Source organism: Pristiophorus japonicus, chromosome 9 (assembly GCF_044704955.1).
Source record: "Pristiophorus japonicus isolate sPriJap1 chromosome 9, sPriJap1.hap1, whole genome shotgun sequence".
NCBI lineage: Eukaryota > Metazoa > Chordata > Chondrichthyes > Pristiophoridae > Pristiophorus > Pristiophorus japonicus.
In genome coordinates, this window is record NC_091985.1 from 170,227,231 (window position 1) to 170,255,218 (window position 27,988).

Consider the following 27,988-nt stretch of genomic DNA (forward strand, 5'->3'; position numbering starts at 1 on the left):
CCAATCCTTCCCTCCCCCCCAATCCTTCCCTCACTCGCCACCCCCAATCCTTCCCTCACTCCTCCCCCAATCCTTCCCTCACTTCCCCCCCCAATCCTTCCCTCACCCCCCCCCAATCCTTCCCTCACTCCCCCCCAATCCTTCCCTCACTCCCCCCAATCCTTCCCTCACTCCCCCCAATCCTTCCCTCACTCCCCCCAATCCTTCCCTCATTCCCCCCTCAATCCTTCCCTCATTCCCCCCTCAATCCTTCCCTCACTCCCCCAATCCTTCCCTCATTCCCCCCTCAATCCTTTCCTCACTCCCCAATCCTTCCCTCATTCCCCCCTCAATCCTTCCCTCACTCCCCCAATCCTTCCCTCATCCCCCCCTTAATCCTTCCCTCTCATTCCCCCCCAATCCTTCCCTCATTCCCCCCCCAATCCTTCACTCATTCCCCCCCACCCCCCCCCACAACCCTTCCCTCACCCCCCCCCACAATCCTTCCCTCACTCCCCCTCAAACCTTCCCTCATTCCCCCCTCAATCCTTCCCTGATTCCCCCCCCCAATCCTTCCCTCATCCCCCCCAACCCCCCCCCACTATCCTTCCCTCACCCCCCCCCCCACAATCCTTCCCTCACGCCCCCCCCACAATCCTTCCCTCACGCCCCCCCCCCCAATCCTTCCCCCTCCCCCCCAATCCATCCCTCACTATCCCCCCCCCCCCAATCCTTCCCTCACCCCCCACAGCCATTCCTTGAGGATCTTACTGTGCTGAGGTCAGTTATAGGCAGGTTGTAGAGGGGTTAGAAGCGTCGGGAAGGATGCGGGGGAGCCCAGTGGTGGGGGAAGAACCCACAAAGGCTGTGAATGTGGAGACCCTGGTGGTCTTATCATCAAGGATTCATTTTAATAAGTTAGTGCAGACTCCTGCCCGCCAGCTTGTCATCGCCTGGCCGCCAGGAGAGAGCAGGAGGAGGGAGGCGGGGGAGGGGGAGCGGATCGCGAGTGTGGGGCAGGAGAGGGGGTCATGGGGGGAGCAGGGGAGGGGGGCGCCGCGGGAGAAGGGGAGAGGGGCGCGGGGGGAACAGGGGAGGGGGGGCGCGAGGGGAGGGGGCGCGGGGGGAGCAGGGGAGGGGGCATGGTGGGAGCGGATTGCGAGTGGGGGGCACAGAGGGAGCAGGGGAGAGAGGCAGGGGAGAGGGGCACGGGGGGAGCAGGGGAGAGGGGCACGGGGGGAGCAGGGGAGAGGGGCACGGGGGAGCAGGGGAGGGGGGCACGGGGGTAGCAGGGGAGGGGGGCACGGGGGGAGCAGGGGAGAGGGACACGGGGGGAGCAGGGGAGGGGGCTCGGGGGGGAGCAGGGGAGGGGGGTACGGGGGGAGCAAAGGAGGGGGGCACGGGGGTAGCAGGGGAGGGGGGCGCTGGGGGAGCAGGGGAGGGGGGCGCGGGGGGAGCAGGGGAGGGGGCGCGAGGGGAGGGGGCACGGGGGGAGCAGGGGACGGGGCAGCAGGGGAGGGGGGTGCGGGGGGAGCAGGAGAGGGGGCGTGGGGGGAGCAGGGGAGAGGGGGCGTGGGGGGAGCAGGGGAGGGGGCGCGAGGGGAGAGGGGTGCGGGGGGAGCAGGGGAGGGGGGCACAGGGGGAGCGGATCGCGAGTGGGGGGCACGGGGGGAGCAGGGGAGAGGGGCGTGGGGGAGCAGTGGAGAGGGGCACAGGGGGAGCAGGGGAGAGGGGCATGGGGGGAGCAGCGGGGGGGGCACGGGGGGAGGAGGGGCATGGGGGGAGCAGGGGAGAGGGGCACGGGGGGAGCAGGGGAGGGGGCACGGGGGAGCAGGGGAGGGTGGCACGGGGGGAGGAGGGGCATGGGGGGAGCAGGGGAGAGGGGCACGGGGGAGGAGGGGCACGGGGGGAGCAGGGGAGAGGGACACGGGGGGAGCAGGGGAGGGGGCTCGGGGGGGAGCAGGGGAGGGGGGTACGGGGGGAGCAAAGGAGGGGGGCACGGGGGTAGCAGGGGAGGGGGGCGCTGGGGGAGCAGGGGAGGGGGGCACGGGGGTAGCAGGGGAGGGGGGCACGGGGGGAGCAGGGGAGAGGGACACGGGGGGAGCAGGGGAGGGGGCTCGGGGGGGAGCAGGGGAGGGGGGTACGGGGGGAGCAAAGGAGGGGGGCACGGGGGTAGCAGGGGAGGGGGGCGCTGGGGGAGCAGGGGAGGGGGGCGCGGGGGGAGCAGGGGAGGGGGCGCGAGGGGAGGGGGCACGGGGGGAGCAGGGGACGGGGGCAGCAGGGGAGGGGGGTGCGGGGGGAGCAGGAGAGGGGGCGTGGGGGGAGCAGGGGAGAGGGGGCGTGGGGGGAGCAGGGGAGGGGGCGCGAGGGGAGAGGGGCGCGGGGGGAGCAGGGGAGGGGGGCACAGGGGGAGCGGATCGCGAGTGGGGGGCACGGGGGGAGCAGGGGAGAGGGGCGTGGGGGAGCAGTGGAGAGGGGCACAGGGGGAGCAGGGGAGAGGGGCATGGGGGGAGCAGGGGAGGGGGGCACGGGGGGAGCGGGGGGGGCACGGGGGGAGGAGGGGCATGGGGGGAGCAGGGGAGAGGGGCACGGGGGGAGCAGGGGAGGGGGCACGGGGGAGCAGGGGAGGGTGGCACGGGGGGAGGAGGGGCATGGGGGGAGCAGGGGAGAGGGGCACGGGGGAGGAGGGGCACGGGGGGAGCAGGGGAGAGGGGCACGGGGGGAGCAGGGGAGGGGGGCACGGGGGGAGCAGGGGAGGGGGGCACGGGGGGAGGAGGGGCACGGGGGGAGCAGGGGAGAGGGGCACGGGGGGAGAAGGGGAGGGGGCACGGGGGGAGCAGGGGAGGGCGGCACGGGGGGAGGAGGGGCACGGGGGGAGCAGGGGAGAGGGGCACGGGGGAGGAGAGGCACGGGGGGATTAGGGGGAGGAGGGGCACGGGGGGAGCAGGGGAGGGGGCACGGGGGAGCAGGGGAGGGGGGCACGGGGGGAGCAGGGGAGGGGGGCACGGGGGGAGCGGGGCACGGGGGGAGCAGGGGAGCGTGGCGCAGGGGAGGGGGGCACGGGGGGAGCAGGGGAACGGGGCACGGGGGAAGCAGGGGAGGGGGGCACGGGGGGAGCGGGGAGGGGACACGGGCGGAGCAGGGGAGGAGGCACGGGTGGAGCAGGGGAGGGGGCACGGGGGGAGCAGGAGGACTGAAACCCACATAATGTTGGCAACGTTTCATAAATAGGTAGGCAGCAAATTCCATTTTTATTCAGCTGATCGCGAAGGCTCATTTAAATAGTCACTGCGACCGACAATCTTTTAGCACTTTGAATAAAAAAAATATATCTGGGTCACACAAAAGGTTTCAAGGGATTTGATATCAATGAGAAGCCAGAAAAACATTACCGAGGGCCTTAACATCACTTCAAAACCAGCAGATAACCATCTTAATTCAGAGCAAACAGACCTTATTTCCTGCAAGAACAAAGTTCAGTCGCAGACAGAGCTCGTATCCATCTTCATGGACCGTAGCTGATGTGATCTGCCAGGATACAAAAAATAGACCAATTAATCCTACGCCATGAACATAAGAACAAAAGAAATAGGAACAGGAGTAGGCCATTCGGCCCCTTGAGCCTGCTCCACCATTTAATAAGATCATGGCTGATCTACCTAGAACTAGAGGGCACAATCTAAGAATAAGGGGCCGCCCATTTAAAACAGAGATGAGGAGAAATTTCTTCTCTCAGAGGGTTGTAAATCTGTGGAATTCGCTGTCTCTGAGAGCTGAGGAAGCTGGGACATTGAATAAATTTAAGACAGTAATAGACAGTTTCTTAAATGGTAAGGGGATAAGGGGTTATAGGGAACGGGCAGGGAAGTGGAGCTGAGTCCATGATCAGATCAGCCATGATCGTATTGAATGGCGGAGCAGGCTCAAGGGGCCATATGGCCTACTCCTGCTCCTATTTCTTATGTTCTTATGTTAACTGCACTTTCCTGCCATATCCCCTCATTCCCTTAATATCCAAAAATCTATCGATCTCTGCCTTGAATATACTCAACGACTGAGCCTCCACAGTTCTCTGGGGTAAAGAATTGCAAAGATTCGCCACCCTCTGAGTGAAGAAATTTGAAACAGGTAATAATTTTTTTAAATGAAACCATCCTCTCTATGTAGGTGTCAGCTGTGGCTCAGTGGGTAGCACACGTGCCTCTGAGTCAGAAGGTTGTGGGTTCTCGAGAGATTTGAGCACATAATCCAGGCTGACACTCCAGTGCCAGTACTGAGGGAGTGTTGCTCTGTCGGAGGTGCCGTTTTTCGGATGAGACGTTAAACCAAGGCACCTTCTACTCTCAGGTGGACGTAAAACATCCCATGGCACTATTTTGAAGAAAAGCATGGGAGTTCTCCCAGATGTCCTGGCCAATATTTATCCCTCAACCAAAAACATCACTAAAACAGCTTATCTGCTCATTATCACATTGCTGTTTGTGGGAGCTTGCTGTGCGCAAATTGGCTACCATCTTTCCTGCATTACAACAGTGACTACACGTCAAAAAAGTACTTCATTGACTGTAAAGCGCTTTTAATGCTGTAAAATGTCCCAAAGCGCTTCACAGGAGCGTTATCAAACAGAATTTGATACCGAGCCACATAAGAAGATATTAGGGCAGGTGACCAAAAGTTTGGTCAAAGAAAAAGTTAAGTGGAGATCTGATAGAGGTGTCACAATTCTGAGGGGCTTTGATAAGGTAAATAAGGAAAAAACTACTTCCAGTGATTTATGAGTTGGATACATTTCAGATTATCATCAAAAGAAAGAAGGGAAAGATGAGAACCTCTTCCCCACACGGTCTGTGGAATGCCCCATCAGGTGGCACTAAACTGGCACAGATACGATGGGCCCAATGGCCTCTTTCAGTGCAGTAAAGTTCTTGAAAATATTGAAGAAAACGACATTAAGTCTATCAAGCTTGTTGCTTCTACATGCTACGGCCAAACCAACAAGAGAACTTAATTCACCTCTGAGTCAGGAAGTTGTGGATTCAAGCCCCACTCCAAGGACTTGAGCACATAATCTAGGCTGACATTTCAGTGCCATATTGAAGGAGTGCGGCACTGTCGGAGATGCCATCTTTTGGATGAGACGTTAAGCCGAGGACTCCTTTGCCAGTAAGAGATCTCATGGTGCATTTCTCAGATTGACAGGCACTGTCTAAATGTAAGTTCTTTCTTTAATGACCTTTGAATAATCTTCTAAATCAATTTAGAACCAAAAGCGGTTTAAGGGGTTCAGCGCTTACCTTTCCCATGTGAGGCTCCCCAATAAGGGCCCGGAATTCAGTGTTATTCTGTGTGTAACTGCGCAGATGTGCACAGATGTGGTCTAACTGCATTCTCCAATATCCTGCAATGTAAAGAGATCCGTCAGAAATTGTTGTTCAGCTGGGTTATTCCCAAGTTGGATAGAGTGACTGGTGACTATATGGTGACTATGAGAATGACAAAATATTTAGCATAAATTCTGAGTAATAGCAGTGAACATTTAAAAAGAAAATAAAAAGCAAAAATATTTGCACTACGTTAAAAATGACACACAACTGACATTGATATAGCGCCTTTAATGTAGTAAAATGTCCCAAAGCGCTTCACAGCAGCGGTATCAAACAGAATTTGACACCGAGCCACATAAGGAGATATTCGGACAGGTGACCAAAAGTTTAGTTAAAGAAGTAGGTTTTAATGAGCGTCGTAAAGAAGGAGAGAGAGGCGGAAAGGTTTAGGGAGGGAATTCCAGAGCTTAGGGCCCAGGCAGCTGAAGGCACGGCTGCCGATGGTAGAACGATTAAAATCAGGATAGCGGAAGAGGTCAGCGCTGGAAGAGCACAGAGTTACTGGAGGGGGGTGTGAGGCTGGAGGAGATTACAGAGATAGGGAGGGGGCGAGGTTCATGGAGGGATTTGAAAACAAGGATGAGAATTTTAAAATCGAGGCGTTGCCAGACTGGGAGCCAGTGTAGGTCAGCGAACACAGGAGTGATGGGAAAACAGGACTTGGTGCGAGTTAGGATGTGTGCAGCAGAGCTTTGGATGAGCTCAAGGTTATGTAGGGTGAAAGATGGCGGCCAGCCAGGAGAGCACTGGAATAGTCGAACCTAGAGGTAACAAAGGCATGGACGAGGGCTTCAGCAGCAGATGAGCTGAGGCAGTGGCTGAGACAGGATATGAGGAGCGGATATGGGGTCAGCTCAGGGTCATTAAGTCGCCATGGTCTGGTTCATGGGAGAGGGATGGAGTCGGTGGCTAGGGATTGGTGTTTGTGGTGGGGACTAAAGCCAATATTTAATTGGAGGAAATTTCTGCTCATCCAGTGGTGGATGTTGGACAAGCAGCGAAACAAAACCGACGCAGTGGAGGGGGGGTCGGGAGAAGTGCTGGTGAGATAGCGCTGGGTGTCGTCAGTATAAACGTGGAACCTGACGTTTTCTGATGACGTTGCCGAGGGGCAACATGTAGATGAGAAATATGAGGGGACACCCGAGGGAACAGTGCGGGGGCGGGAAGAGAAGCCATTGCAGGAGATTCTCTGGCTACGACTGGATAGATAAGACTGGAACCAGCTGAGAGCAGTCCCACTCAGTTGACCAAAGTTGGAGGAGGATGGTGTGGTTAACCATGTCGAAGACTGCAGACAGGTTGAGAAGAATGAGGAGGGATAGTTTACCATGGTCACAGTCACAATGTCATTTGTGACTTTGATCAAGGGCTGTTTCAGTGCTGTTGGTGGGGCTACGGGAGCGCTGACGCACTTCAACGTTCCTCCCCTACCGCTGCGCACTCTGCAAGGTCTATGATGGCCGCTACTAGGCCACCAGGGCAGCGTGGGACCGAGCCAGCAGCCTGACACTCAAGACAGAGTGCCGGCCTGCACGATGGTGGCCCGGACCACGCTAGGGCCGCCATCATTGAACCGACCTGAGAGCCGGCAGGCAAACTCCCGGGCAATTTTCCGGGAGGCGGAAGACCCCCAGCCCCCAGGCGAAAAGTCTCCTCCGCCCTGTTAGAGGCCCCCACCCCCCACCCCCCGGAGGCACTAACTGGGATATAAAAGGGGGCAATTTCGACCCCAGTAAGTTGTGGCCAACAGGGAAATCATTTCAGTAATGGTTTATTATTTCCAGCCTTCATTTTTCAAGTGAAGGGGGAAATATTTGTACTGTTCCGATAACAAATTTGTAGCATTTATTTCAATCAGTGAGGGAGGGTGGGTTATTGTGTGTTTCCCCCCCACCCCCATCGCCCACACAATGAACGAGAGGGAAGCAATCTGGGCCCACGCCTCTATCAATGCTGCTCTATCACTGGGCTCTGTCAGGTGCTCGAAGGTGGCCTGGAGCAACTCTTTTGATTTCCTCTTCCCTTGTGTGGGGAAGTAGTTGAGCTTTGATCGAGATCAGTACTACTTCACGCACAGAATCACAGGAACAACCGTGTTCTGCTGCTTGCTCCGCCCCAGGAATTCAGCGAGGTTGAGCCATCCATTTTCACCCTCTAGGTTTTGTTGAGTTAATCAGGCACAGTAACGAGCAGGAAATTAATGTTCCAGCTGATTCCTGATAATGTGAATAATCGTTCAGCAAAACTACTCACGGACCATGGAACAGGTTGGATTATTAGTGGGGACAATTGCGTCGTGCCCTGTTTGGGGAGCGGTAACAGCCTCTAGGCGGGAGTTCTTGCGCTAGGCGCGGAAGTCCCCCCCCCCCCATTAACGATATTGGGGTTACCGCCCCAGAGAGCAAGTGGAGTGCAAAATAAGCTCCACTTGCTGTGTGGGGCGCGAGCGGGGCAGAAGCAATCCGCGAGGGGTGCAGTGCTACGTGCTGGGGCGCATTGCGTTGCTGCGTAGAAGGGGCCCGCCCCTTCATTAAAGGGGAAGGCCAAGATGCCGACTCTGCGGGTCCCTACCTGGACCACCGGGAAGCCGTGGTATCAACCTAGCACTCAAGCGGAGCGCCGGGCTGCCAGATCGCGGCATGGACCCCACGTTCCACGATGCAGCATGCCGCAATCGCTAAGTTGGCCGATTTTGTTTTTGCGAGTGTCACACCCTCTTTAACTAGCGCCCAGCGAGCGGCCCACAGCCCGGTACGCGGCCCCGTGACGCGGTCATCGCCCGGTGCAGCTTCACGGGAGCGCATCCGAATTTTCACTCCGGTGCGAAAACAGGTCGCTGCGCACAGTGATGATGTCACCATCGCTGGGGCACTACCGGTTACCGCTGCCGCTAAACTCCCGCCGAATTTAGCGGGAGTCGTTAGCGCTGCCACGCCCGGGCAAAAAGTCATCTGTGACCCGTTAGAAACTACCGGGGGAACTAACAGAAGGCACAAAACAACCCCAATTTCTCCCCCTTAGACTTTGCAGTGCAGTGTACTCATGATAATTCAATTTTGTTTTGCTAAAGTAATTTAAAATAAGCAACGTAAAGAGCAAAGTAGGAACTTAGGGTCAAGTTTTTGCTTGTTATATCAGCGCAATCCAGGCGGAATCGGCAGAAAGCGCAGAAGATCGGGGAGTTTAAAACATAGGCGGGTTATGCCCAAAACCACTTGGGTTTGTCTCTTCCCAGAACTTTTATGCTCGTTCAAGATTCAGTTTGCTTGATTCAGGCACCGGCCACACCCCAAGTCAAAATTGCAAGATTGCCCTGGTTGGGGAAGGCTCTTCAAATTGCACTCATTTTCTTAGGTGCACATATTAAAAGTTTTTAAAAAAATATTTAATTTACAAAGAAACTGACAAGTGTACACCAATGAAGCTATGAAACGTTTCAGTATAGTTTTCTGATCGGGTTACTTAAAGGATGAGGACAGGACACCCTTTTTGAAAATGCTGATAACCCTATTTTCAGCTGTATTAATAAACGCACACCAGTTTATCACTCTTAAATACATCAAAAATACTTTATAATGGAAAAAATAGAAACGATTATTGTCATGTATCTCACACTACTGTACATAACTATCTTACCATGCCATACATGACTGTAACTAGATATGACCTGTAACCACAAGCATACCTTACCACCAGGGGTGCACTTGCAGGAGACACTGCACACCTGTCCCACACAGGTATATAAAGATAGGTCTCAGGCAAGTGTGGCTTTCGAGAGCTGTGTAATAAAGGTGCAGGTCCTGAGTGACCTTGACTTCAGCATGTACCTCGTGTAAGTCTGTACTGCAGGGACAGGACTTTACAGTGGCGACGAGTTACGGGATTACAGAATCCACAGAATGGTGACCAACAGCTCAGATGAAAAATACAATGCTGGAGAGAATTAGGAGGACTTTATTGAAAGGCTCCAGCAAAGCTTTGTAACCAAAGACTGGTTAGGCGACGATAAGACAAGAGAAGAGCCCATCTGTTGACCAGCTGTGGCTCGAAAACATACGCCTTAATGAAGGACCTGCTGGCACCCAAGAAATCAGCAAGCAAGTCGTTTGAAGAGTTGAGCACACAGGTGAGAGACCACCTGAAGCCAGCGAGCAGCCTACACATGGCCAGACACAGGTTCTACAACTACAGATGCTGTGTGGGCCAGAGCATACCCGACTTTGTGGCAGAACTTCGGAGGTTGGCTAGTTTACGTGAGATGAACTAAGGAGAGAAGTACTGAGAGACTTTTTTATTGAAGGAATAGGCCACGCAGGTATATTCCGAAAGCTCATAGAGACCAAGAACTTGACCCTAGAGGCAGCAGCACTGGTTGCACAGACATTCTTGGCAGGAGAAGAAGAAACGAGGTTGATCTCCATTGCGGTACGACAGCTAACGAAACATCGGAACAAGGGGTTCACAGCGTGAAACAAGCTGCTACCCCCACACACAGACAAAGGCAGGAGAGCAGGCCCTCAACAGCAGGCAGTGGCGCCAGAAGCCATCAAGGGCCACATGAGCGGCCGTTCACACCTCATCAATCCACAATGCGAGCAATCAACTACAAACTGAGAGAAGCTCAAGAGAGATCAGCCAGACGCAGCTCATCCTTAGGAAACAATGGAAGCGGTCTGTGCTGGAGATGTGGGGGAAGGCACTCATCAAGGGGGTGTTGATTTCAGCATGCCGTTTGCAGGAACTGCAACTATACAGGGCATCTGGCCCGCATGTGTAGAAAAACAGCAGCTCGGCTGGTATACGAATCGGAAGGGTCGGAAAGCAGACCAGAAGACGGCGGGGACAGTGCCCGGGACACCGAGGTACAGCGGGTCAACACGATCAATGTCCACTGTTCTTACAACAAGACGCCCCCAATAATGATGAGGGTCCTACTCAATGCGATACCCGTCAACATGGAACTGGACACGGGAGCGAGTCAATCTCTCATGAGCGCTCAACAATTTGAACAGCTGTGGCCGCACAAAAGCAACAGACCAAAACTCACAAGGGTCGACACCAAACTAAGGACCTATACCAAAGAAATCGTCCCAGTCCTTGGCAGCGCCATGCTCTCAGTCACACACAAAGGGACAGTGAACCAACTTCCCCTGTGGATTGTCCTCGGAAATCTCCCAGCACTGCTGGGGAGAAGCTGGCTGGCAAAACTGAATTGGAAATGGGATGATGTTCACGCCATGTCGTCAGAGGAATGGACCTCTTGCTCAACAGTTCTAAGTCGATTTGAACATCTCTTTCAGCCAGGTGTGGGCATCTTCAAAGGGGCTAAAGTTAAAATCTACATCACACAGGATGCTAGACTGGTCCATCACAAGGCCAGAGCTGTACCCTGTGATGAGGGAAAAGATTGAACATGAACTGGACAGACTTCTGCGGGAAGGTATTATCTCACCCGTGGAATTTAGCGACTGGGCAAGTCCCATTGTCCCAGTCATGAAGCCTGATGGATCCGTATGAATCTGTGGGGACTACAAATCTACCATAAACAGAGTCTCCCTACAGGACCAATACCCGCTGCCCAGAGCAGAGGACCTATTTGCCACATTGGCTGGAGGAAAACTTTTCTCGAAACTAGATCTCACATCTGCGTACATGACGCAAGAACTGACCGAAGAGTCTGAGCTACTCACCACCATCAACACACATCGAGGCCTTTTCATGTACAATCGATGCCCATTCGGCATCAGGTCGGCTATATTCCAGCGCAACATGGAGAGTCTGCTCAAGTCCATCCCAGGGACGGTTGTATTTCAAGACGACATACTTATCACAGGCAGGGACACCGACTCCCATCACCGCAATTTGGAGGAGGTACTAAAGCGGTTGGATCGGGTAGGCCTAAGAGTTAAGAAATCCAAGTGTCTGTTTCTCGCGCCCGAGGTTGAATTTTTGGGCAGAAGGATTGCCGCTGATGGAATCCGCCCAACAGAATCCAAAACCGAAGCAATTTGTCTGGCACCCAGACCCCGGAATGTCTTGGAACTGTGCGCCTTTCTTGGGCTACTCAATTACTTTGGGAACTTTATGCAGAACTTAAGCACGCTGCTGGAGCCTCTCCACGTGCTACTCAGAAAGGGGTGCTATTGGTTTTGGGGGTCGCCCAGGAACGCGCCTTCAATAAGGCACGCAACCGTCTATGTTCCAACAGTGTTTTGGCTTTTTTTGATCCCGGTAAAAAGCTAGTCTTACATGTGATGCGTCAGCGTACGGGGTCGGGTGCGTTTTACAGCATGTCAATGGTGCGGGTAAATTACAACCCATAGCTTATGCCTCCAGGTCACTTTCGTGGGCGGAGCGCAGGTACGGTATGGTGGAGAAGGAGGTGCTCGCGTGCGTGTACGGCGTCAAAAAGATGCACCAATACATTTTTGGGGCCAAGTTCAAGTTAGAAACCGACCACAGGCCCCTCACGTCCCTGCTATCCGAGAGCAAGGCAATAAACGGCAACGCCTCGGCGCGCATTCAACAGTGGGCACTCATGCTGGCGTCCTACGACTACACAATAAGGCACAGACCAGGCACAGACAATTGTGCCGACGCACTTAGCAGGCTACCCCTAGCGACCACAGAAGGATCTGACGAACAGAACTGAGATAATCATGGCAATCAATGCCTTTGAGTCCACAGGTTCGCCCATGACGGCTCGCCAAATCAGAGCCTGGATGACCAGCGACCCCACATTATCCTTAGTAAAAAGATGTGTCTTAACTGGCGACTGGGCAGAGGCTCGCGATGCCTGCCCCGAGGAGATCAAACCTTTCCATAGGTGCATGCATGAGCTATCACTACAAGCAGACTGCCTGATGTGGGGCAGCTGAGTGAGGCATTTGTCCGGGAGCTCCACCGCGAGCAACCGGGGATCGTTCTCATGAAGGCCATAGCCAGATCCCACGTCTGGTGGCCTGGCATTGAGGCGGACTGCGTCTGACGGTGCACCATTTGTGCCCAACTTAGTAATGCCCCCAGGGAGGCCCCCCTGAGCCCCTGGCCCACCAAACCGTGGTCGCGGGCCCATTCATGGGCAAAATGTTCCTCGTAGTAGTAGATGCATTTTCAAAGTGGATCGAATGCACCATTTTAAACTCGAGCACCACCTCCACCACTGTGGAGAGCCTTGGAACTATGTTTGCGACGCACGGAATTCCTGACATATTGTCAGTGATAACGGTCCGTGCTTCACCAGCGCAGAATTCCAAGATTTTATTGTTGACCACGGTATAAATCACGTTAAGACGGCACCGTTCAAACCGGCCTCCAACGGCCACGCGGAGCGAGCAGTGCAAATCATTAAACAAGGCATGCTCAAAATCCAAGGTCCCACGCTGCAGGGCCACCTGTCACGACTGCTGCTGGCATACAGATCTCGTCCGCATTCATTGACTGGGGTTCCTCCCGCGCAACTATTGATGAAACGGACCTTAAAGACGAGGCTCTCATTAATCCTCCCAGACATGCATGAAATCGTTGAGGCAAAGCGCCGTAAGCTAACCGAGTACCATGACTGAAATTCGAGCGGGAGGTGGAATGAGATAGGGGACAAAGTGTTTGTGCTAAGCTATGGCAGGGGTCCCAAATGGCTTGCAGGGACAGTAACAGAAAAGGAAGGAAACAGGCTAATGGTGGTACAAATGGACAATGGCCAAACCTGTCGGAGGCATGTAGACCAAGTAAAAAGTAGATTCACCAACAACACTGCTGAACCAGAGGCAGACTACAATGTGGAACTCACACCACACCTGGTGGACAGACAGAGGGAATAACCTGAGGAAAGGGCAATCTCAACCCAGGCAAGATACCAACAATCATACTGAACAAAACAGACAGCCCAGGCGAGATACCAGCAATCACACCAAAAGAAAAACATGGACCAAGGCAAACAACTGAACCACAACTAAGACGCTCCACGCGAGAGCGTAGACCACTTGAGAGACTGAATCTATAAAGACAATAAGACCGTGGGGGAGGGTGATGTCATGTATCTCACACTACTGTACATAACTGTATCTTACCATGCTATACATGACTGGAACTAGAGATGACTTGTAACCACAAGCATACCTTACCACCAGGGGTGCACTTGCAGGAGACACTGGATACCTGTCCCACACAGGTATATAAAGACAGGTCTCAGGCAAGTGTGGCTTTCGAGTGCTGTGTAATAAAGGTGCAGGTCCTGAGTGACCTTGACTTCAGCATGTGCCTCGAGTGAGTCTGTACTGCAGGGACAGGACTTTACAATGATGTTGTATTACGTGGCCCGATGGCGCTGGTTCATGGAAGATTTTACGTTTGTGATTGTGCAAATACTTTTTCGGGGGAACTGGAAGAGTATCCTAACTTGTACAATTATAAGCATAGTTTGGGTACAATTTCCCGAATGAACCCAAAGCAGAAACTCTAACCCTTAATGGTTAAAAATTCAATTCATAGATACATTGAATTAAACTCTGAATTAAGAATGTAATGTATTCTCAAAAATGTTTAGTTTCATAATTAAACAAACAAAAGTCCTAAGCAAATGATTTTTGAAACTTGTTTAATTCAGTGTTTCATCGTGTGGATGGAGAATGAGCGACAATTAGCAATACTGCGAACTGGAAACGTAGCACTGACAAATGAGAAAAGATGGTAAAAGAAAGACTTGCATTTATATAGCGCCTTTCACCATTCCAAGACAGCCCAAAGTGCTTTGCAGACAATGAAGCACTTTTGAAGTGTTATAATGTATTGAGATCAATGACCAGATAAAATGTTTTTAGTGATGTTGGTTGAGGGATATGTATTGGCCAGGACACCAGGGAGAAATCCCCTTGCTCTTCTTTAAAATAGTGCCATGGGAGGCCAAGAGGGCAGATGGGCCCTTGGTTTAACCAAAGGACCAGACCTCCAACAGTGCGGCCCTTCTCAGTACTGTACTGGTAGTGCTAGCCTGGCTTATGTGCTCAAGTCTTTGGAGTGGGGATTGAACCCACAACCTTCTGAGTTAGAGGGCAGTGTGCTACCCACTGAGCCAGGACTACATTAAGCCCATACTTTTGAAATTGGCTTCATGCACATGTTGTGTTATTCTGACAGTGATTGCTGTGTGGAGAGCATGGATAATCTTGAAATAGTTCATTTGAAAAAAGATTTTTTTTTTAAACTCAATACTAGGTTTAGAGATTGCTATAATTGTACTAACTATATGCATGTGAAAATAAATTTAAAACGCAAATTCAACTGCAAAAAAGTAATTATTTTAGAGAGTTTATGAATACTTATTTCATGTCCAATCATGCCAGACAGGATGAAATACGATTTGTCTATCTTGGTTTGAAATTTTATTCAGGTTAATTTTTCACGAATAACAATTAGTCAGCATGATTTGATGAGATCACTGAACTGTTTCATATGATCAGCTCCTTGTACAATAAGGGTTTCTAGCCCCCAATCAATCCAACTGCCAACATCTCAGTGTAAAATCCAAGCACAGATTACGTGCATTGAATTACACTTTTCGGGAAATGGATGAAACATTACAATATATTCATGCTGATAAAGAAAGGAAAGATAGATTACGAAGGTAAACTTGCGCAAAACATAAAAACAGATAGCAAAAGCTTTTACAGATATATAAAACGGAAAAGAGTGACTAAAGTAAATGTTGGTCCCTTAGAAGATGAGAAGGGGGATTTAATAATGGGAAATGTGGAAATGGCTGAGACTTTAAACAATTATTTTGCTTCGGTCTTCACAGTGGAAGACACAAAAACTATACCAAAAATTGCTGGTCACAGGAATGTGGGAAGGGAGGACCTTGAGACAATCACTATCACTAGAGGGGTAGTGCTGGACAGGCTAATGGGACTCAAGGTAGACAAGTCCCCTGGTCCTGATGAAATGCATCCCAGGGTATTAAAAGAGATGGCGGAAGTTATAGCAGATGCATTCGTTATAATCTACCAAAATTCTATGGACTCTGGGGAGGTACCAGCAGATTGGAAAGCAGCTAATGTAACGCCTCTGTTTAAAAAAGGGGGCAGACAAAAGGCAGGTAACTATAGGCCGGTTAGTTTAACATCTGTAGTGGGGAAAATGCTTGAAACTATCATCAAGGAAGAAATAGCGGGACATCTAGATAGGAATAGTGCAATCAAGCAGACGCAGCATGGATTCATGAAGGGGAAATCATGTTTAATTAATTTACTGGAATTCTTTGAGGATATAACGAGCATGGTGGATAGAGGTGTACCAATGGATGTGGTGTATTTAGATTTCCAAAAGGCATTCGATAAGGTGCCACACAAAAGGTTACTGCAGAAGATAGAGGTATGCGGAGTCAGAGGAAATGTACTAGCATGGATAGAGAATTGGCTGGCGAACAGAAAGCAGAGAGTCGGGATAAATGGGTCCTTTTCGGGTTGGAAATCGGTGGTTAGTGGTGTGCCACAGGGATCGGTGCTGGGATCACAACTGTTTACAATATACATAGATGACCTGGAAGAGGGGACAGAGTGTAGTGTAACAAAATTTGCAGATGACACAAAGATTAGTGGGAAAGCGGGTTGTGTAGAGGACACAGAGAGGCTGCAAAGAGATTTAGATAGGTTAAGCGAATGGGCTAAGGTTTGGCAGATGGAATACAATGTCGGAAAGTGTGAGGTCATCCACCTTGGGGAAAAAAAACAGTAAAAGGGAATATTATTTGAATGGGGAGAAATTACAACATGCTGAGGTGCAGAGGGACCTGGGGGTCCTTGTGCATGAATCCCAAAAAGTTAGTTTGCAGGTGCAGCAGGTAATCAGGAAGGCGAATGGAATGTTGGCTTCATTGCGAGAAGGATGGAGTACAAAAGCAGGGAGGTCCTGCTGCAACTGTATAGGGTATTGGTAAGGCCGCACCTGGAGTACTGTGTGCAGTTTTGGTCACCTTACTTAAGGAAGGATATACTGGCTTTGGAGGGGGTACAGAGACGATTCACTAGGCTGATTCCGGAGATGAGGGGGTTACCTTATGATGATAGATTGAGTAGACTGGGTCTTTACTCGTTGGAGTTCAGAAGGATGAGGGATGGTCTTATCGAAACATTTAAAATAATGAAATGGATAGACAAGATAGAGGCAGAGAGGTTGTTTCCACTGGTCCGGGAGACTAGAACTAGGGGGCACAGCCTCAAAATACGAGGGAGCCAATTTAAAACCGAGTTGAGAAGGAATTTCTTCTCCCAGAGGGTTGTGAATCTGTGGAATTCTCTGCCCAAGGAAGCAGTTGAGGCTAGCTCATTGAATGTATTCAAGTCACAGATAGATAGATTTTTAACTAATAAGGGAATTAAGGGTTACGGGGAGCAGGCGGGTAAGTGGAGCTGAGTCCACGGCCAGATCAGCCATGATCTTATTGAATGGCAGAGCAGGCTCGAGGGGCTAGATGGCCTCCTCCTGTTCCTAATTCTTATGTTCTTATGATCCAGGAAAGTAGAATTCATCCACACAATTATTTCCTAATGTTTTCTTTTAATCCCGCCGTACAGCATATCTTAAGACAGTTTTAACTTTTCTCCATTTATAAATAAATAGCTGATACATAACTCACTCACAGAGGCTTGACTGGACTCATCCCAGCATCACATTCACAGGAACATACAGACAGGATGAGTCCATTCAGCCCCTTGAGCCTGCTCCGCCATTCTATTAAATCATGGCGAATGTGTATCTTAATTCCATTTACACGCCTGGGTTTCATATCCCTTACCTAACCATCATCATCATAGGCAGGCAATCCCTCGGAGTCGAGGACGACTTGCTTCCACTCTAAAAATGAGTCCTTAGGTGACTGAACAGTCCAATACGGGAATTACAGTCTCTGTCACAGGTGGGACAGACAATGGTTGAAGGAAGGGGTGGGTGGGACTGGTTTGCCGCACGCTCCTTCCGCTGCCTGCGCTTGATTTCTGCATGCTCTCGACGATGAGACTCGAAGTGCTCAGCACCCTCCCGGATGCACTTCTTCCACTTAGGGCGGTCTTTGGCCAGGGACTCCCAGGTGTCGGTGGGGATGTTGCACTTTATCAGGGAGGCTTTGAGGGTGTCCCTGTAACGTTTCCTCTGCCCACCTTGGGCTCACTTGCCGTGTAGGAGTTCCGAGTAGAACACTTGCTTACCTAACAAAAATCTATCAATCCCAGTTTCGAAATTTTCAATTGACCCCCAGTCTCAAAAGCTTTTTGGGGACGAGCGGTCCAGATTCCCACTGCCCTTTGTGTGAAAATGTGATTCCTGACGTCACCCTGAACGGCCTGGCTCTAATTTTAAGGTTATGTCCCCTAGTTCTGGACTCCCCCCACCAGAGGAAACAGTTTCTCTCTATCTATCTTATCAACTCCTTTAATCATCTTAAACACCTCAATTAGATCGCCCCTTAATCTTCTATATTCAAGGGAATACAGGCCTAGTCTATGCAACCTGTCCTGCCCATGTATCACTCTCGTGAATCGGCGCTGTAGCCCCTCCAAGGCCAATATATCCTTCCTGCGGTCCGGTGCCCAGAATTGAACGCAGTTACTCCAAATGCTGTGGTGCAGTGTTAGTGGCAAGCAGCATAAATATCCAACACTCTGGACACAACACTGAGAAATGAGCATTCGAATCGCCATCATGACAAACCCTCACTTTTCAGGTTTCAGCGAACGGAATGTATCTGAAGTGCAATATGTTGAGAAGCAGATTTGGCCACTGTAGGAAAGACCAAATCACAGGTACAGGTACAGGTACAAACAAAAGCAGCACTCACAAGGTTAAACACAGAAAGGGCTGGCATCTAAAGCAAATAAGAACCTTTAACCGCCTGGGGCTAATTGTGTTCCCAAATATAAGAAGCAGCAGGAACGTACAAGCAATTAAACTAAGCTCCGTGCAGTGTGGGACCAGCTTCCTTTATCATTTCTCAACTGTCAGGAACACAAAGGAAAGATGTTAAAAACATTTAGTCAAATAACCTTTTTAATGTACTTCAGAAAAAGAAAGTAAAGTGCAGAGCCGAATCCCTTGTAATGAGATAGGTAGAATACATTCGCTTAATGTGCAACGTAACCTTCAATACCTGCACATTCAATGGGGCTAAAAAAAAACATTTTGGAAAAAGCACCTTGTGCCAGACGTAGCGTTAGGAGCTGGTTGACTAATGGGCTGGTTTGATGTCACACTGCAAAGCAGACTGTACAGAGAAATGCATGGCAGGACTGTAAATGCCTGTGGAGACCACAAGAACTCAGTGTACTGTGTGGATGGCTGCAGGAAGGGTTTGAAGCCAAAATCAGTGATTAACAAAGACCAACCTTTCTCTGAGTCAGCTCATGCACTGGCCTGTATCTCACAAGCACCGGCAGGTACTGAGGGGCAGGGTAGAGATAGAGCACTTTGAGTCAAATCTGCATTCCTTGGAACTGGCTGCAAATAACTACAGGGAGTGGTTTGTTATTTTCAAAATGTAAGAACAGCGCAGGTAAAAAAAAAATCAAACATCTTATACAATGCAATTCAATATAGAATAGCTAGACATTGGATCAAATCTGAATCTCTATGGATGTAATTGGCCAATTGAAGACCCAGAGATGTCATTGCAGGTTAGCAAATCAAAGCAATATACTGGATTTCAAAGTTTGGATTTTGGCCAATTTCAGATGCTGTCTGATTTCTGAAACAGTATAGTCATCACGCGAGTGATTATCTGGGTTCCGGCTGTAATGTCCACACACCAACCTTTCTCACCAACGGCTGCAAAAATCTTTTGTGTGAATTTGACACTGAGCACAAACGAGGTCCTGCGATGAATCACTTCCAGCGCCGCTCCTCCTACATCCGACGCTCCATTTACTTTACATAGGAACGGGAGGAGGCCATTCAAGCCCCTCGAGCCTGCTCTGCCATTCTGTCAGATCATGGCTGATCTGTAGCGCAACTCCATTTATCCGTCTTCGCTCCGTATCTCGTGATACCCCTTGCCTAACAAAAATCTAGCGACCTCCGTCTTGAAAGTTTCAAGGCAACCACAATCTTTTGGGAAGAGTTCCAGATTCCCACTACCCTTTGGTGGCAAACCTGCTGTCGGAGGTAATCCTGGAAACACAATGGGGATAATTATGACTTTGGGTGATATTGTAAAGCGGGTGATATCATCATCATAGGCAGTCCCTCGGAATCGAGGAAGACTTGCTTCCACTCCTAAAATGAGTGCTTTGGTGGCTGAACAGTCCAATACGAGAGCCACAGTCCCTGTCACAGGTGGGACAGACATTCGTCGGGGGAAGGGGGACAGGGGGTGGGACTGATTTGCTGCACGCTCCTTCCACTGCCTGCGTCTGATCTTTTCACACTCGCGGCGTTGAGATTCGAAGAGCTCAGCGCTCTCCTGGATGCACTTCCTTCACTTAGGGCGATCTTCGGCACGGGACTCCCAGGTGTCAGTGGTGATGTCGCACTTTATCAGGGAGGCTTTGAGGGTGACCTTGTAACGTTTCCTCTGCCCACCTTTGGCTCGTTTGCCGAAGGAGCTCCGCATAGAGAACTTGCTTAGGGAGCCTCATGTTGGGCATGCAAACTATGTGGCCTGCCCAGAGGAGCTGATCGTGTGTGGTCAGTGCTTCAATGCTGGGGATGTTAGCCTAGGCGAGAACACTGATGTTGGTGCGCCTGTCCTCCCAGGATCTTGCGATGACATCGTTGGTGATATATCTCCAGCGACTTGAGGTGTCTTCTGTACATCGTCCATGTCTCTGATCCATACAGGAGGGCATATAGATCCATATAGAAAGCGGGTGATAACAGCCGCGTTAAACACCTCGCCCGATTTTATTTCCGGCGACTTCAATGGAAATGAACATTGGGAGAGCTGCCTCATGGGTGGCTGGATCGATAATGCCCGTTTTACAACATGAGGCCCACTGACGCCAATGCTATGGGAGGTACGAAGTCTCCCTTCAAGAGGGGGTTTTTGTTTTGTGCCTCTGACCTCTGGTGGCACACGGGCAGCACGAGAGAGGTGCCAACCGAGCCACGGCTGGCACTGTGGCAGGAAAGCAGCCTCCCTTTGTTTTGGTATTTCCTCGCGAAAGCACGAGGAAGATCGCTAACTCAACCCCGGAGAAACTGGCCTGTGCAAGTCTGTGCCCAACCCCTCACTGTAAGGAGAGCTTGTAATCTGAAGTTGTACAAAAAGCATTACAAAAAACAAATGCAACTCTGCAACTGAAGAGTCAACTTTTGGCTCCATTTTAGGAACCGCCTTCCATGTAAGACAGATAAGCCAAGACTGTGATTAGCTGACGACACCTACATCTTAGTAATGATTGTGGTTCCGTGAGGCTCGAGAGGTGGTTCTGCATTCCTAACATGACTTTCTTTGGCTTATGTTTGGGAGCTGGATCCGAACCCTGCACGTTAATTATAGGGAAAGGAAACAGGTGTTATCTAACAAACCGGGGATCTGCTCACAGCCCTTGCACTTTATAATCAGAAATTAAGTTAAAAAAAAAAAAGTCAATAAAAATCCAGCAAACTGAGTTTGTAGTGCTGGCACAAACCTGTGAAACACTGAAACCCCATGGTCCCATTGTGTACCGTTGCTATGTACATCTCACCTGTCTGGCTCAGTGGGTAGCACTCTCGCCTCTCGCAAAAGAAGGTTGTGGTTTCAAACCCCACTCCAGGGACTTGAGCACAAAATCTAGGCTGACACTTCAATGCACCAAGCTCATGGTTGACAGGGCTGTAGTAATACCCACCCTCCTGTGTGGCTCAGAGACATGGACCATGTACAGTAGACACCTCAAGTTGCTGGAGAAATACTACCAACGATGTCTCCGCAAGATCCTGCAAATCCCCTGGGAGGACAGACACATCAACGTCAGCATCGTCGACCAGGCCAACATCCTCAGCATTGAAGCACTGACCACACTTGATCAGCTCCACTGGGCAGGCCACATTGTCCGCATGCCAGACACGAGACTCCTAAAGCAAGTGCTCTACTCGGAACACCTTCATGGCAAACGAGCCAAAGGTGGGCAGAGGAAACGTTACAAGGACACCCTCAACGCCTCCCTGATAAAGTGCAACATCCCCACTGACACCTGGGAGTCCCTGGCCAAAGACCGCCCTAAGTGGAGGAAGTGCATCCGGGAGGGCGCTGAGCACCTCGAGTCTCGTCGCCGAGAGCATGCAGAAATCAAGCACAGGCAGCAGAAGGAGCGTGCGGCAAACCAAACTCCCCGCCCACCCTTTCCCTCAATGTGACAGGGACTGTGGCTCTTGTATTGGATTGTTCAGCCACCTAAGGACTCATTTTAAGAGTCTTCCTCGATTCCTTTGATGATGATGATGCAGTACTGAAGGAGTGCTACCATATTTCCTACATTACAATAGTGACTGCACTTAATTGGCTATAGAGTACTTTGGGCCGTGAAAGGCGCTTTCTAAACGCGAGTCTTCCTAAGGAGATATTCAACATTGCAAGAATACAGCGAATCGTCCGAAAAGAGATAGACGCACACGACAGCCGCCTCAGTGTGAAATGAAACTTCTGCGGACAGAGGCGGGCAGGCAGGTGTCCAGCCCCCCTGCCAAGAGGGCCGTGAAAAGGAGGGTCAGTGGGCTCCAAACTGCCCACAGACGCTCAGACCAGCAATCTCTGGTTCCCCCAACTACCCGTCGAGACCCACGTGGGCACATGTCCCCTGCCATGAGGAAACCTACTCTGTGGCTGCTGCTTCTGCTGCTGCTTCCGGTCCACTGCAGAGACCGCCACCAGCCCGCCCTGCCCCAACAAGTGCTGTCCACACACACACACACACACACACACACCAGGCTGACAGGTGCACAAGTCCCGCCCCGGCCGCAAAATTGGGGTTACTGCCCCCGAGAGGAAGTGGAGCACAATGTCGCGCGCTCGGGAGCGCTAACCGCGGGAATTTTCCAACGCTACGCTGACACCGCGTAGCGCCGGCGGAAGCACAGGGCCCCTCCCCTTCCGTTAAGGGGCAGAGCTCGCTGCCGACTCTGTGTCGGGGAGAAGGGGCCACCGCTTCACCACCAGGGAGCTGGGTGCCGTGGCCGCAGCCTGGCACAGAAGCGGAGTGCCAGTCTGCCATATCGTGGCACAGACCCTGTGGAAAAGGCAAGGCAAGGCCGGTAAGTTGGCCATTTAAAAAAAAAAGTGCGCGCTGCACCACCCCTTTAATTTTCGCCCCGCGAGCGGACTGAAGGTATTGCCCGCGGCAGCCTCATGGGGCACGACCGAATTTTCACTCCGGGGTGAAAACGGGTCGCTGCGCATGGTGATGACGTTGTCATTGCCGCGCAGTGCCCTGGGGCACTACCGGCAGGAGCGGGACGCTACCGGTTAGCGCCTCTGCTAACTCCCGCGGGAGTCGGTAGCGCCCCTGGTGGGAAGTCGTTTGTGCCCATCGCGGGCGCTAGCGGGAGACGTAAACTACGCAAATTTCTCCTCCCTAATTTCTGATGACAACGACCAAGAATGTTCAGACGCTCGGCAAAGTGAAACCACAAGGCACTCCAGCCCCAGAACAACAACAACTTGAATCTATATAGCGCCTTTAACCTGGAATGCAGAATAGGGCAGTCAAATTCCAATACGACAGGCTGCAAAAAGGGCCTGATTACAAGCCAGCGAGAGTCTAGACTCCTTCTCTCAACAAGCACTGAACTAAGCTTAACAATTATAAGCAGGGATACAAACGTGGGAAGCTTTGTGTATACACCCTGGACAAACAGGCTCAGAGCCTTTGCCACCTCCAGATTTGACTATTGCATGCTCTCCTGGCCTCCCATCCTCCATGAACTTCAGCTCACCCAAAACTATGCTGCCTGCCCCATGCCCTGCTCACCCATCACCCTGCCCTCAATAACCTACGTTAGCTACTGGTTCCCACAACACTACCAATTTAAACTTCTCATCCTTGTATTTCAATCCCTTTATGGCCACCCCCGGTTACCCCTGGTAACCTTCTCCAGCCCTACAACTCGTCCCCAGAACTCGCCATTCCTCGGGCCTCGGATGTTCCTGCCTCCCTTGACCCCAGCATTAGCAGACATGCCTTCAGCCGCTTAGGACCCACGTCTGGTATTCGCTTCATACACCCTCCACCTCCCTTAACACCCTCCTTAGAGCCCAGCTCTTGGCCCGAGCTTTTCCTCATCCCTCTTAACAGCGCCCTCTTTTGGCTTGGCATCCATTTCTTCCTTACGTCTCTGTGAAGTGCCTCGAGACGATTGTTCTGTGCTTAAAGGCACGTTATGTATGCAAGTTGTGGTTGTCACCTTGCCTAATGTTGGCTGTTTGTCCCCAGTTTTCAGGTTTGAAGTTTGCAGGCTGAGGTACAAGAGGGCAAATGTATTTTACACAGAAAGAACAACTTCAATAAAACAGATTATCTGGTCATTTATTTCACTGCTGTTTGTGGGGACTTGCTGTGTGTAAATGGGCTGCCACATTACAATAATGACTACATTGCAAAAATACTTAATTGGCTGCAAAGCATGTTGGGACATCCTGAGGTCATGAAAGGCACTATATAAATGCATGTCCTTTTACCCATCCTCCCTCAGCGAAGGCAAGCACATGTGCTTGGATGACGCAGTCAAGGAGGATCGTTGGACTGGAACCTTCTTTAGAGACTGAATGTAGGCAAGCTGAATTGTCCCTCCAACATTGGCTCACTGCTTGGCAAAGTCTGCAGAAAAATGCTTTCTAAAGTAACAGATGGTACATGGCCCATTACCAAAGAGGATCAAAACATTGCTGCCAACAGTAAGGAATAGACACGCTCCCTGGGAACTGATTTACAAACACATTTTTAGAGTTCTAGAAACAATATTGAACAGTTTTAAAACAAGTGATGAAAAGCAGTGTTCATGGTTTTCAATTTTACAGCCACCTCATGAGATCAAGTACACTACTGACATGGCCTATTATGGCGGGTAAATTGAGTTAAGGTACAGATCAGCCGTGAGCTAATTGAATGGCAGAACAGGCTCGAGGGGCTGAATGATCTCCTGTTCCTATGTCCCATGTAAAGGAGGTCTGAGCTCCCTCCTAATTATCCCATGTACTAACCCAAGGATCACAAATGCACCTTATTTTTGAAGACACATACCGTACAGACAGCAGTGTTTGCCAAGGGCATTTTTTTTTTGAAGGGAATATTTTGTGCTTTTTATTTTTGATGAAGGGACTAGATATATATGTTTGCTAGTGGATGTTCAAAGGACTGAGTTAGAGAAAAGGGTTGGCCAAGTACCAATGTGGGATCCTCAGCAGATCCCCATGGCCTATTATCAAATGAACCTGAAAGTAGACATGGAGAAAACCCATTCACGGTAGTACCTGACCCGACCAAAGTGATGCAGACCAAGACCCATTCACGGGAACGGTGGCGTTGTGGTTATGTTACTGGACTAGTAATCCAGAGGCCTGGACTGATGATCCAGAGACATGAGTTCAAATCCCACCATGGCAGCTGGGAAATTTAAATGCAGTTAGTTAAATAAATCTAAAATAAAATAAAATCTATTATCAGTAATGGTGAGCATGAAACTATCAAGTTGTTGTAAAAACCCATCTGGTTCACTAATGTCCTTTAGGGAAGGAAATCTGCCATCTGGCCTATATGTGACTCCAGACTCATGACTCTTAACTGCCCTCTGAAATGGCCTAGCAAGCCACTCAGTTGTAACTGCTACAGAGAACAATACTGAGAATAAAATCACTCGGTACTGGTCACAGACATGACAACGGTCGACCCTGCAAAATCCTCCTCACCAACATCTGGGGACTTGTGCCAAAATTGGGAGAGCTGCCCCATGGACTGGTCAAGCAACAGCCTATTCACAGAATTTCAGCCATCATCACCATCCTGTCCCACCAACAGGACAAGCCCACCACAGGTGGTGGCTCAGTGGTACATGATGTGCCAGGTTGGCACCAATGCCATAAAGCATCCCTGCAATGCCCAAGTCAATCCTTTTGCACTCATCACCATTGCGGGGGCTACCGTTATGTCTCACCATTCACTGCAACTCACTAAGCCACTTCCAGAAGTGCACACGAATCTGTCCAACACAAAGTATTGAAATTAAAGCTTTCAATGTTTGACAACACATTAACAGAAACTTTACATGAACGTGGCATAAAACACCCAAGTGCCTACCCTTGTGTGTTGTTAGTTGGTATGATTGCACTAGGATGAGGGGTGGCGAGTGAGATGGGGATGTGATAATGTAGACGGGTGGAGGTGCTCGGTAAGTTGCTGTGAGTGAGGATGTGGAGGAGCCCACCCAAGTACCATAAACATTTTATTACCAATATTTCTTCACTACTTTCCTCCCTCTGCCAAGCACCAAACAACTTCTCACTCTCGGTGATTTCAAACTCCATCACAATTCACCCCGCTTTCTCTCCTCTGAGTTCACTAGCCTCCTATCCTTCCTTAATCCTCCTTCCATGTAAACTCCCCCTCGACCTTGCCAAATCTCATGGTCTCGCTACTCCCATTGTGTCAATCGCAGATAAGGCCATCTCTGCCCACTTCCTCGTATCGCTCTCGCCCCACATCCCCCTTCTAGCCCCCCGCCAACCCTACCTCCTTCTGTGTCCGCCCCTGGAAAAAACTTTCTCCCGACTCGATCACAACGGCACTTATCAACTCCCAACTGTCCAACCTTTGGCCCTCGATTCACCACGACATTTCTGCAGCTACCGACCTGCTCAATCACACCCTCACCACCACCTTTAATGCCCTAGTCCTTGTTAAAACAATTAGGTGCTGAAATAGCCCCATTCCTTAAGGTAAGGCCTTTCCGACTGGGAGCAGGCGGATGGGCCGACCCATCAGAAATTGTCCCTGGACCGGGGGGGCAACGGAAACGGGTTTCCGGCCCGGCGTGCCCGCCCTGCCAGGCACTCGCTGACCCCTTTCCATCCTGCGAGGGAAATTGCCCCCCCCGGCGAGAAGCTGCCAGTGGCTGGGCGGCGTGCCCACCTTTAAAGGGGAGAGCGCTCTGCTGCGGCCGCCATTTTATTTTAATTGTCAGCCAACTCTGAAGTCGGCCCGACAATGGCGGCCACGGCTTCCCCCTCTTGGGTGTCGGACTGCTGGCCCGGCCGAAGTCCCCCCTGGTGGCCCAGTGAGCGCCACTAAAGTGGCTGCAGAGCTCGCAGCGGCCCTCCCCTTTAACTGAAGGGGAGGGATGTTGCTACGGATCAGCGTGACGCAGCACGTCCGCACTGCGCTGACTTCATCAGCGTCGTGTTGCCGTGCTCAGCGCGGCACCAATGACACTACCAGCCTTCCACCCGCTCCCCGGCCGCCCGAAACACCGCCCCAACAAAATCGCACAAGGAAATCCCTCGATTCTCCACCCCAAGGATTTTACCCTCTTACTCCTTCTCACCCTGGTACAGCCCTGACCTTCGCTCCCTTCAGTCCAAAGAGACGCAGACTTGAATGGATATGGCGGATGACTGGTTTAGCCATTCACTGCCAGATCTGGCTGGACCACATAAAGCATTATCGGGTCCTGCTCTTTGCTGCCAAAATCGCTCACTATCCTAGAATCATTCTGGAACGAAAAGATGAACCCCACTTCTATTCTCCACTGCAAACCGTCTTTTTAAACCCCTCTCCCCAGTCTCCACCCTCACCTCTGACAGTTAGTGTGAGGAGCTTTGTCTCTAAGACTGAGACCATCCGTTCGGCCGCCTGTGTCTCTTCCCTTCCTGCCCTAGCCCTGATCTCACATCTTTCTCCAGTTTCTCTCCAATCTCCCCTCGTTACCTATCTGAGCTCATTCTGTCCATGAGACCCACTTCCTGCTCCCTTGATCCTATTCCCACCAAACTGCTGACCACCCAACTTCCTTTTCTGGTTCCCACGTTAGCCGACATTGTTAACGGTTCTCTCTCCTCAGGCACTGTCCCCCCTCTCCCTCAAATCTGCCGTCATCACCCCTCTCCTCAAAAAAACCAACCCTCGATCCCTCCGTCCTTGCAAACTACTGCCCCATCCCCAACCTCCCTTTCCTCTCCAAAGTCCTTGAACATTGTCGCCTTCCAAATCCGGGCTCATCTTTCCCACAATTCCATGTTTGAATCCCTCCAATCCGGTTTCCATGTCTACCACAGTACCAAAACGGCTCTCATCAAAGTCACAAATGAGATCTTTTGTGACTGTGACAAAGGCAAACTATTAAGGCAGCCTTTGACACGGTTGACCACTCTATCCTTCTCCAGTGCTTCTCCCCCATCGTCCAGCTGGGTGGGACTGCACTCGCCTGGTTCCATTCTTATCTATCTAATTGTAGCTAGAAAATCACCTGGAACAGCATCTCTTCCCATCCCCACATCGTTACCTCTGGTGTCCCCTAAGGATCTATCCTTGGCCTCTCCTATTTCTCATCTACATGTTGCCCCTTGGCGACATCATCCGAAAAGACGCCTTCTGTTTCCACATGTACGCTGATGACACCCAGCTCTACCTCACTACCACTTCTCTGGACCCCTCCACGGTCTCTCA

At 51.2% G+C, this 27,988-nt stretch overlaps 1 protein-coding gene across 8 annotated transcripts in view; it reads right to left on the minus strand.

Moving 5' to 3' along the window:
* The window catches only part of dzank1 (double zinc ribbon and ankyrin repeat domains 1), a 133,544-nt gene that overhangs the window by 15,591 nt on the left and 89,965 nt on the right, over positions 1-27,988 (minus strand). For all 8 annotated transcript variants that reach the window (XM_070890116.1, XM_070890115.1, XM_070890118.1 and 5 more), the window contains 2 exons: positions 5,274-5,377; positions 3,433-3,507 (listed from right to left, as the gene is read on the minus strand). In XM_070890116.1, the coding sequence (XP_070746217.1) occupies positions 3,433-3,507; positions 5,274-5,377 (179 nt within the window). The remainder of the gene's footprint in view (positions 1-3,432; positions 3,508-5,273; positions 5,378-27,988) is intronic.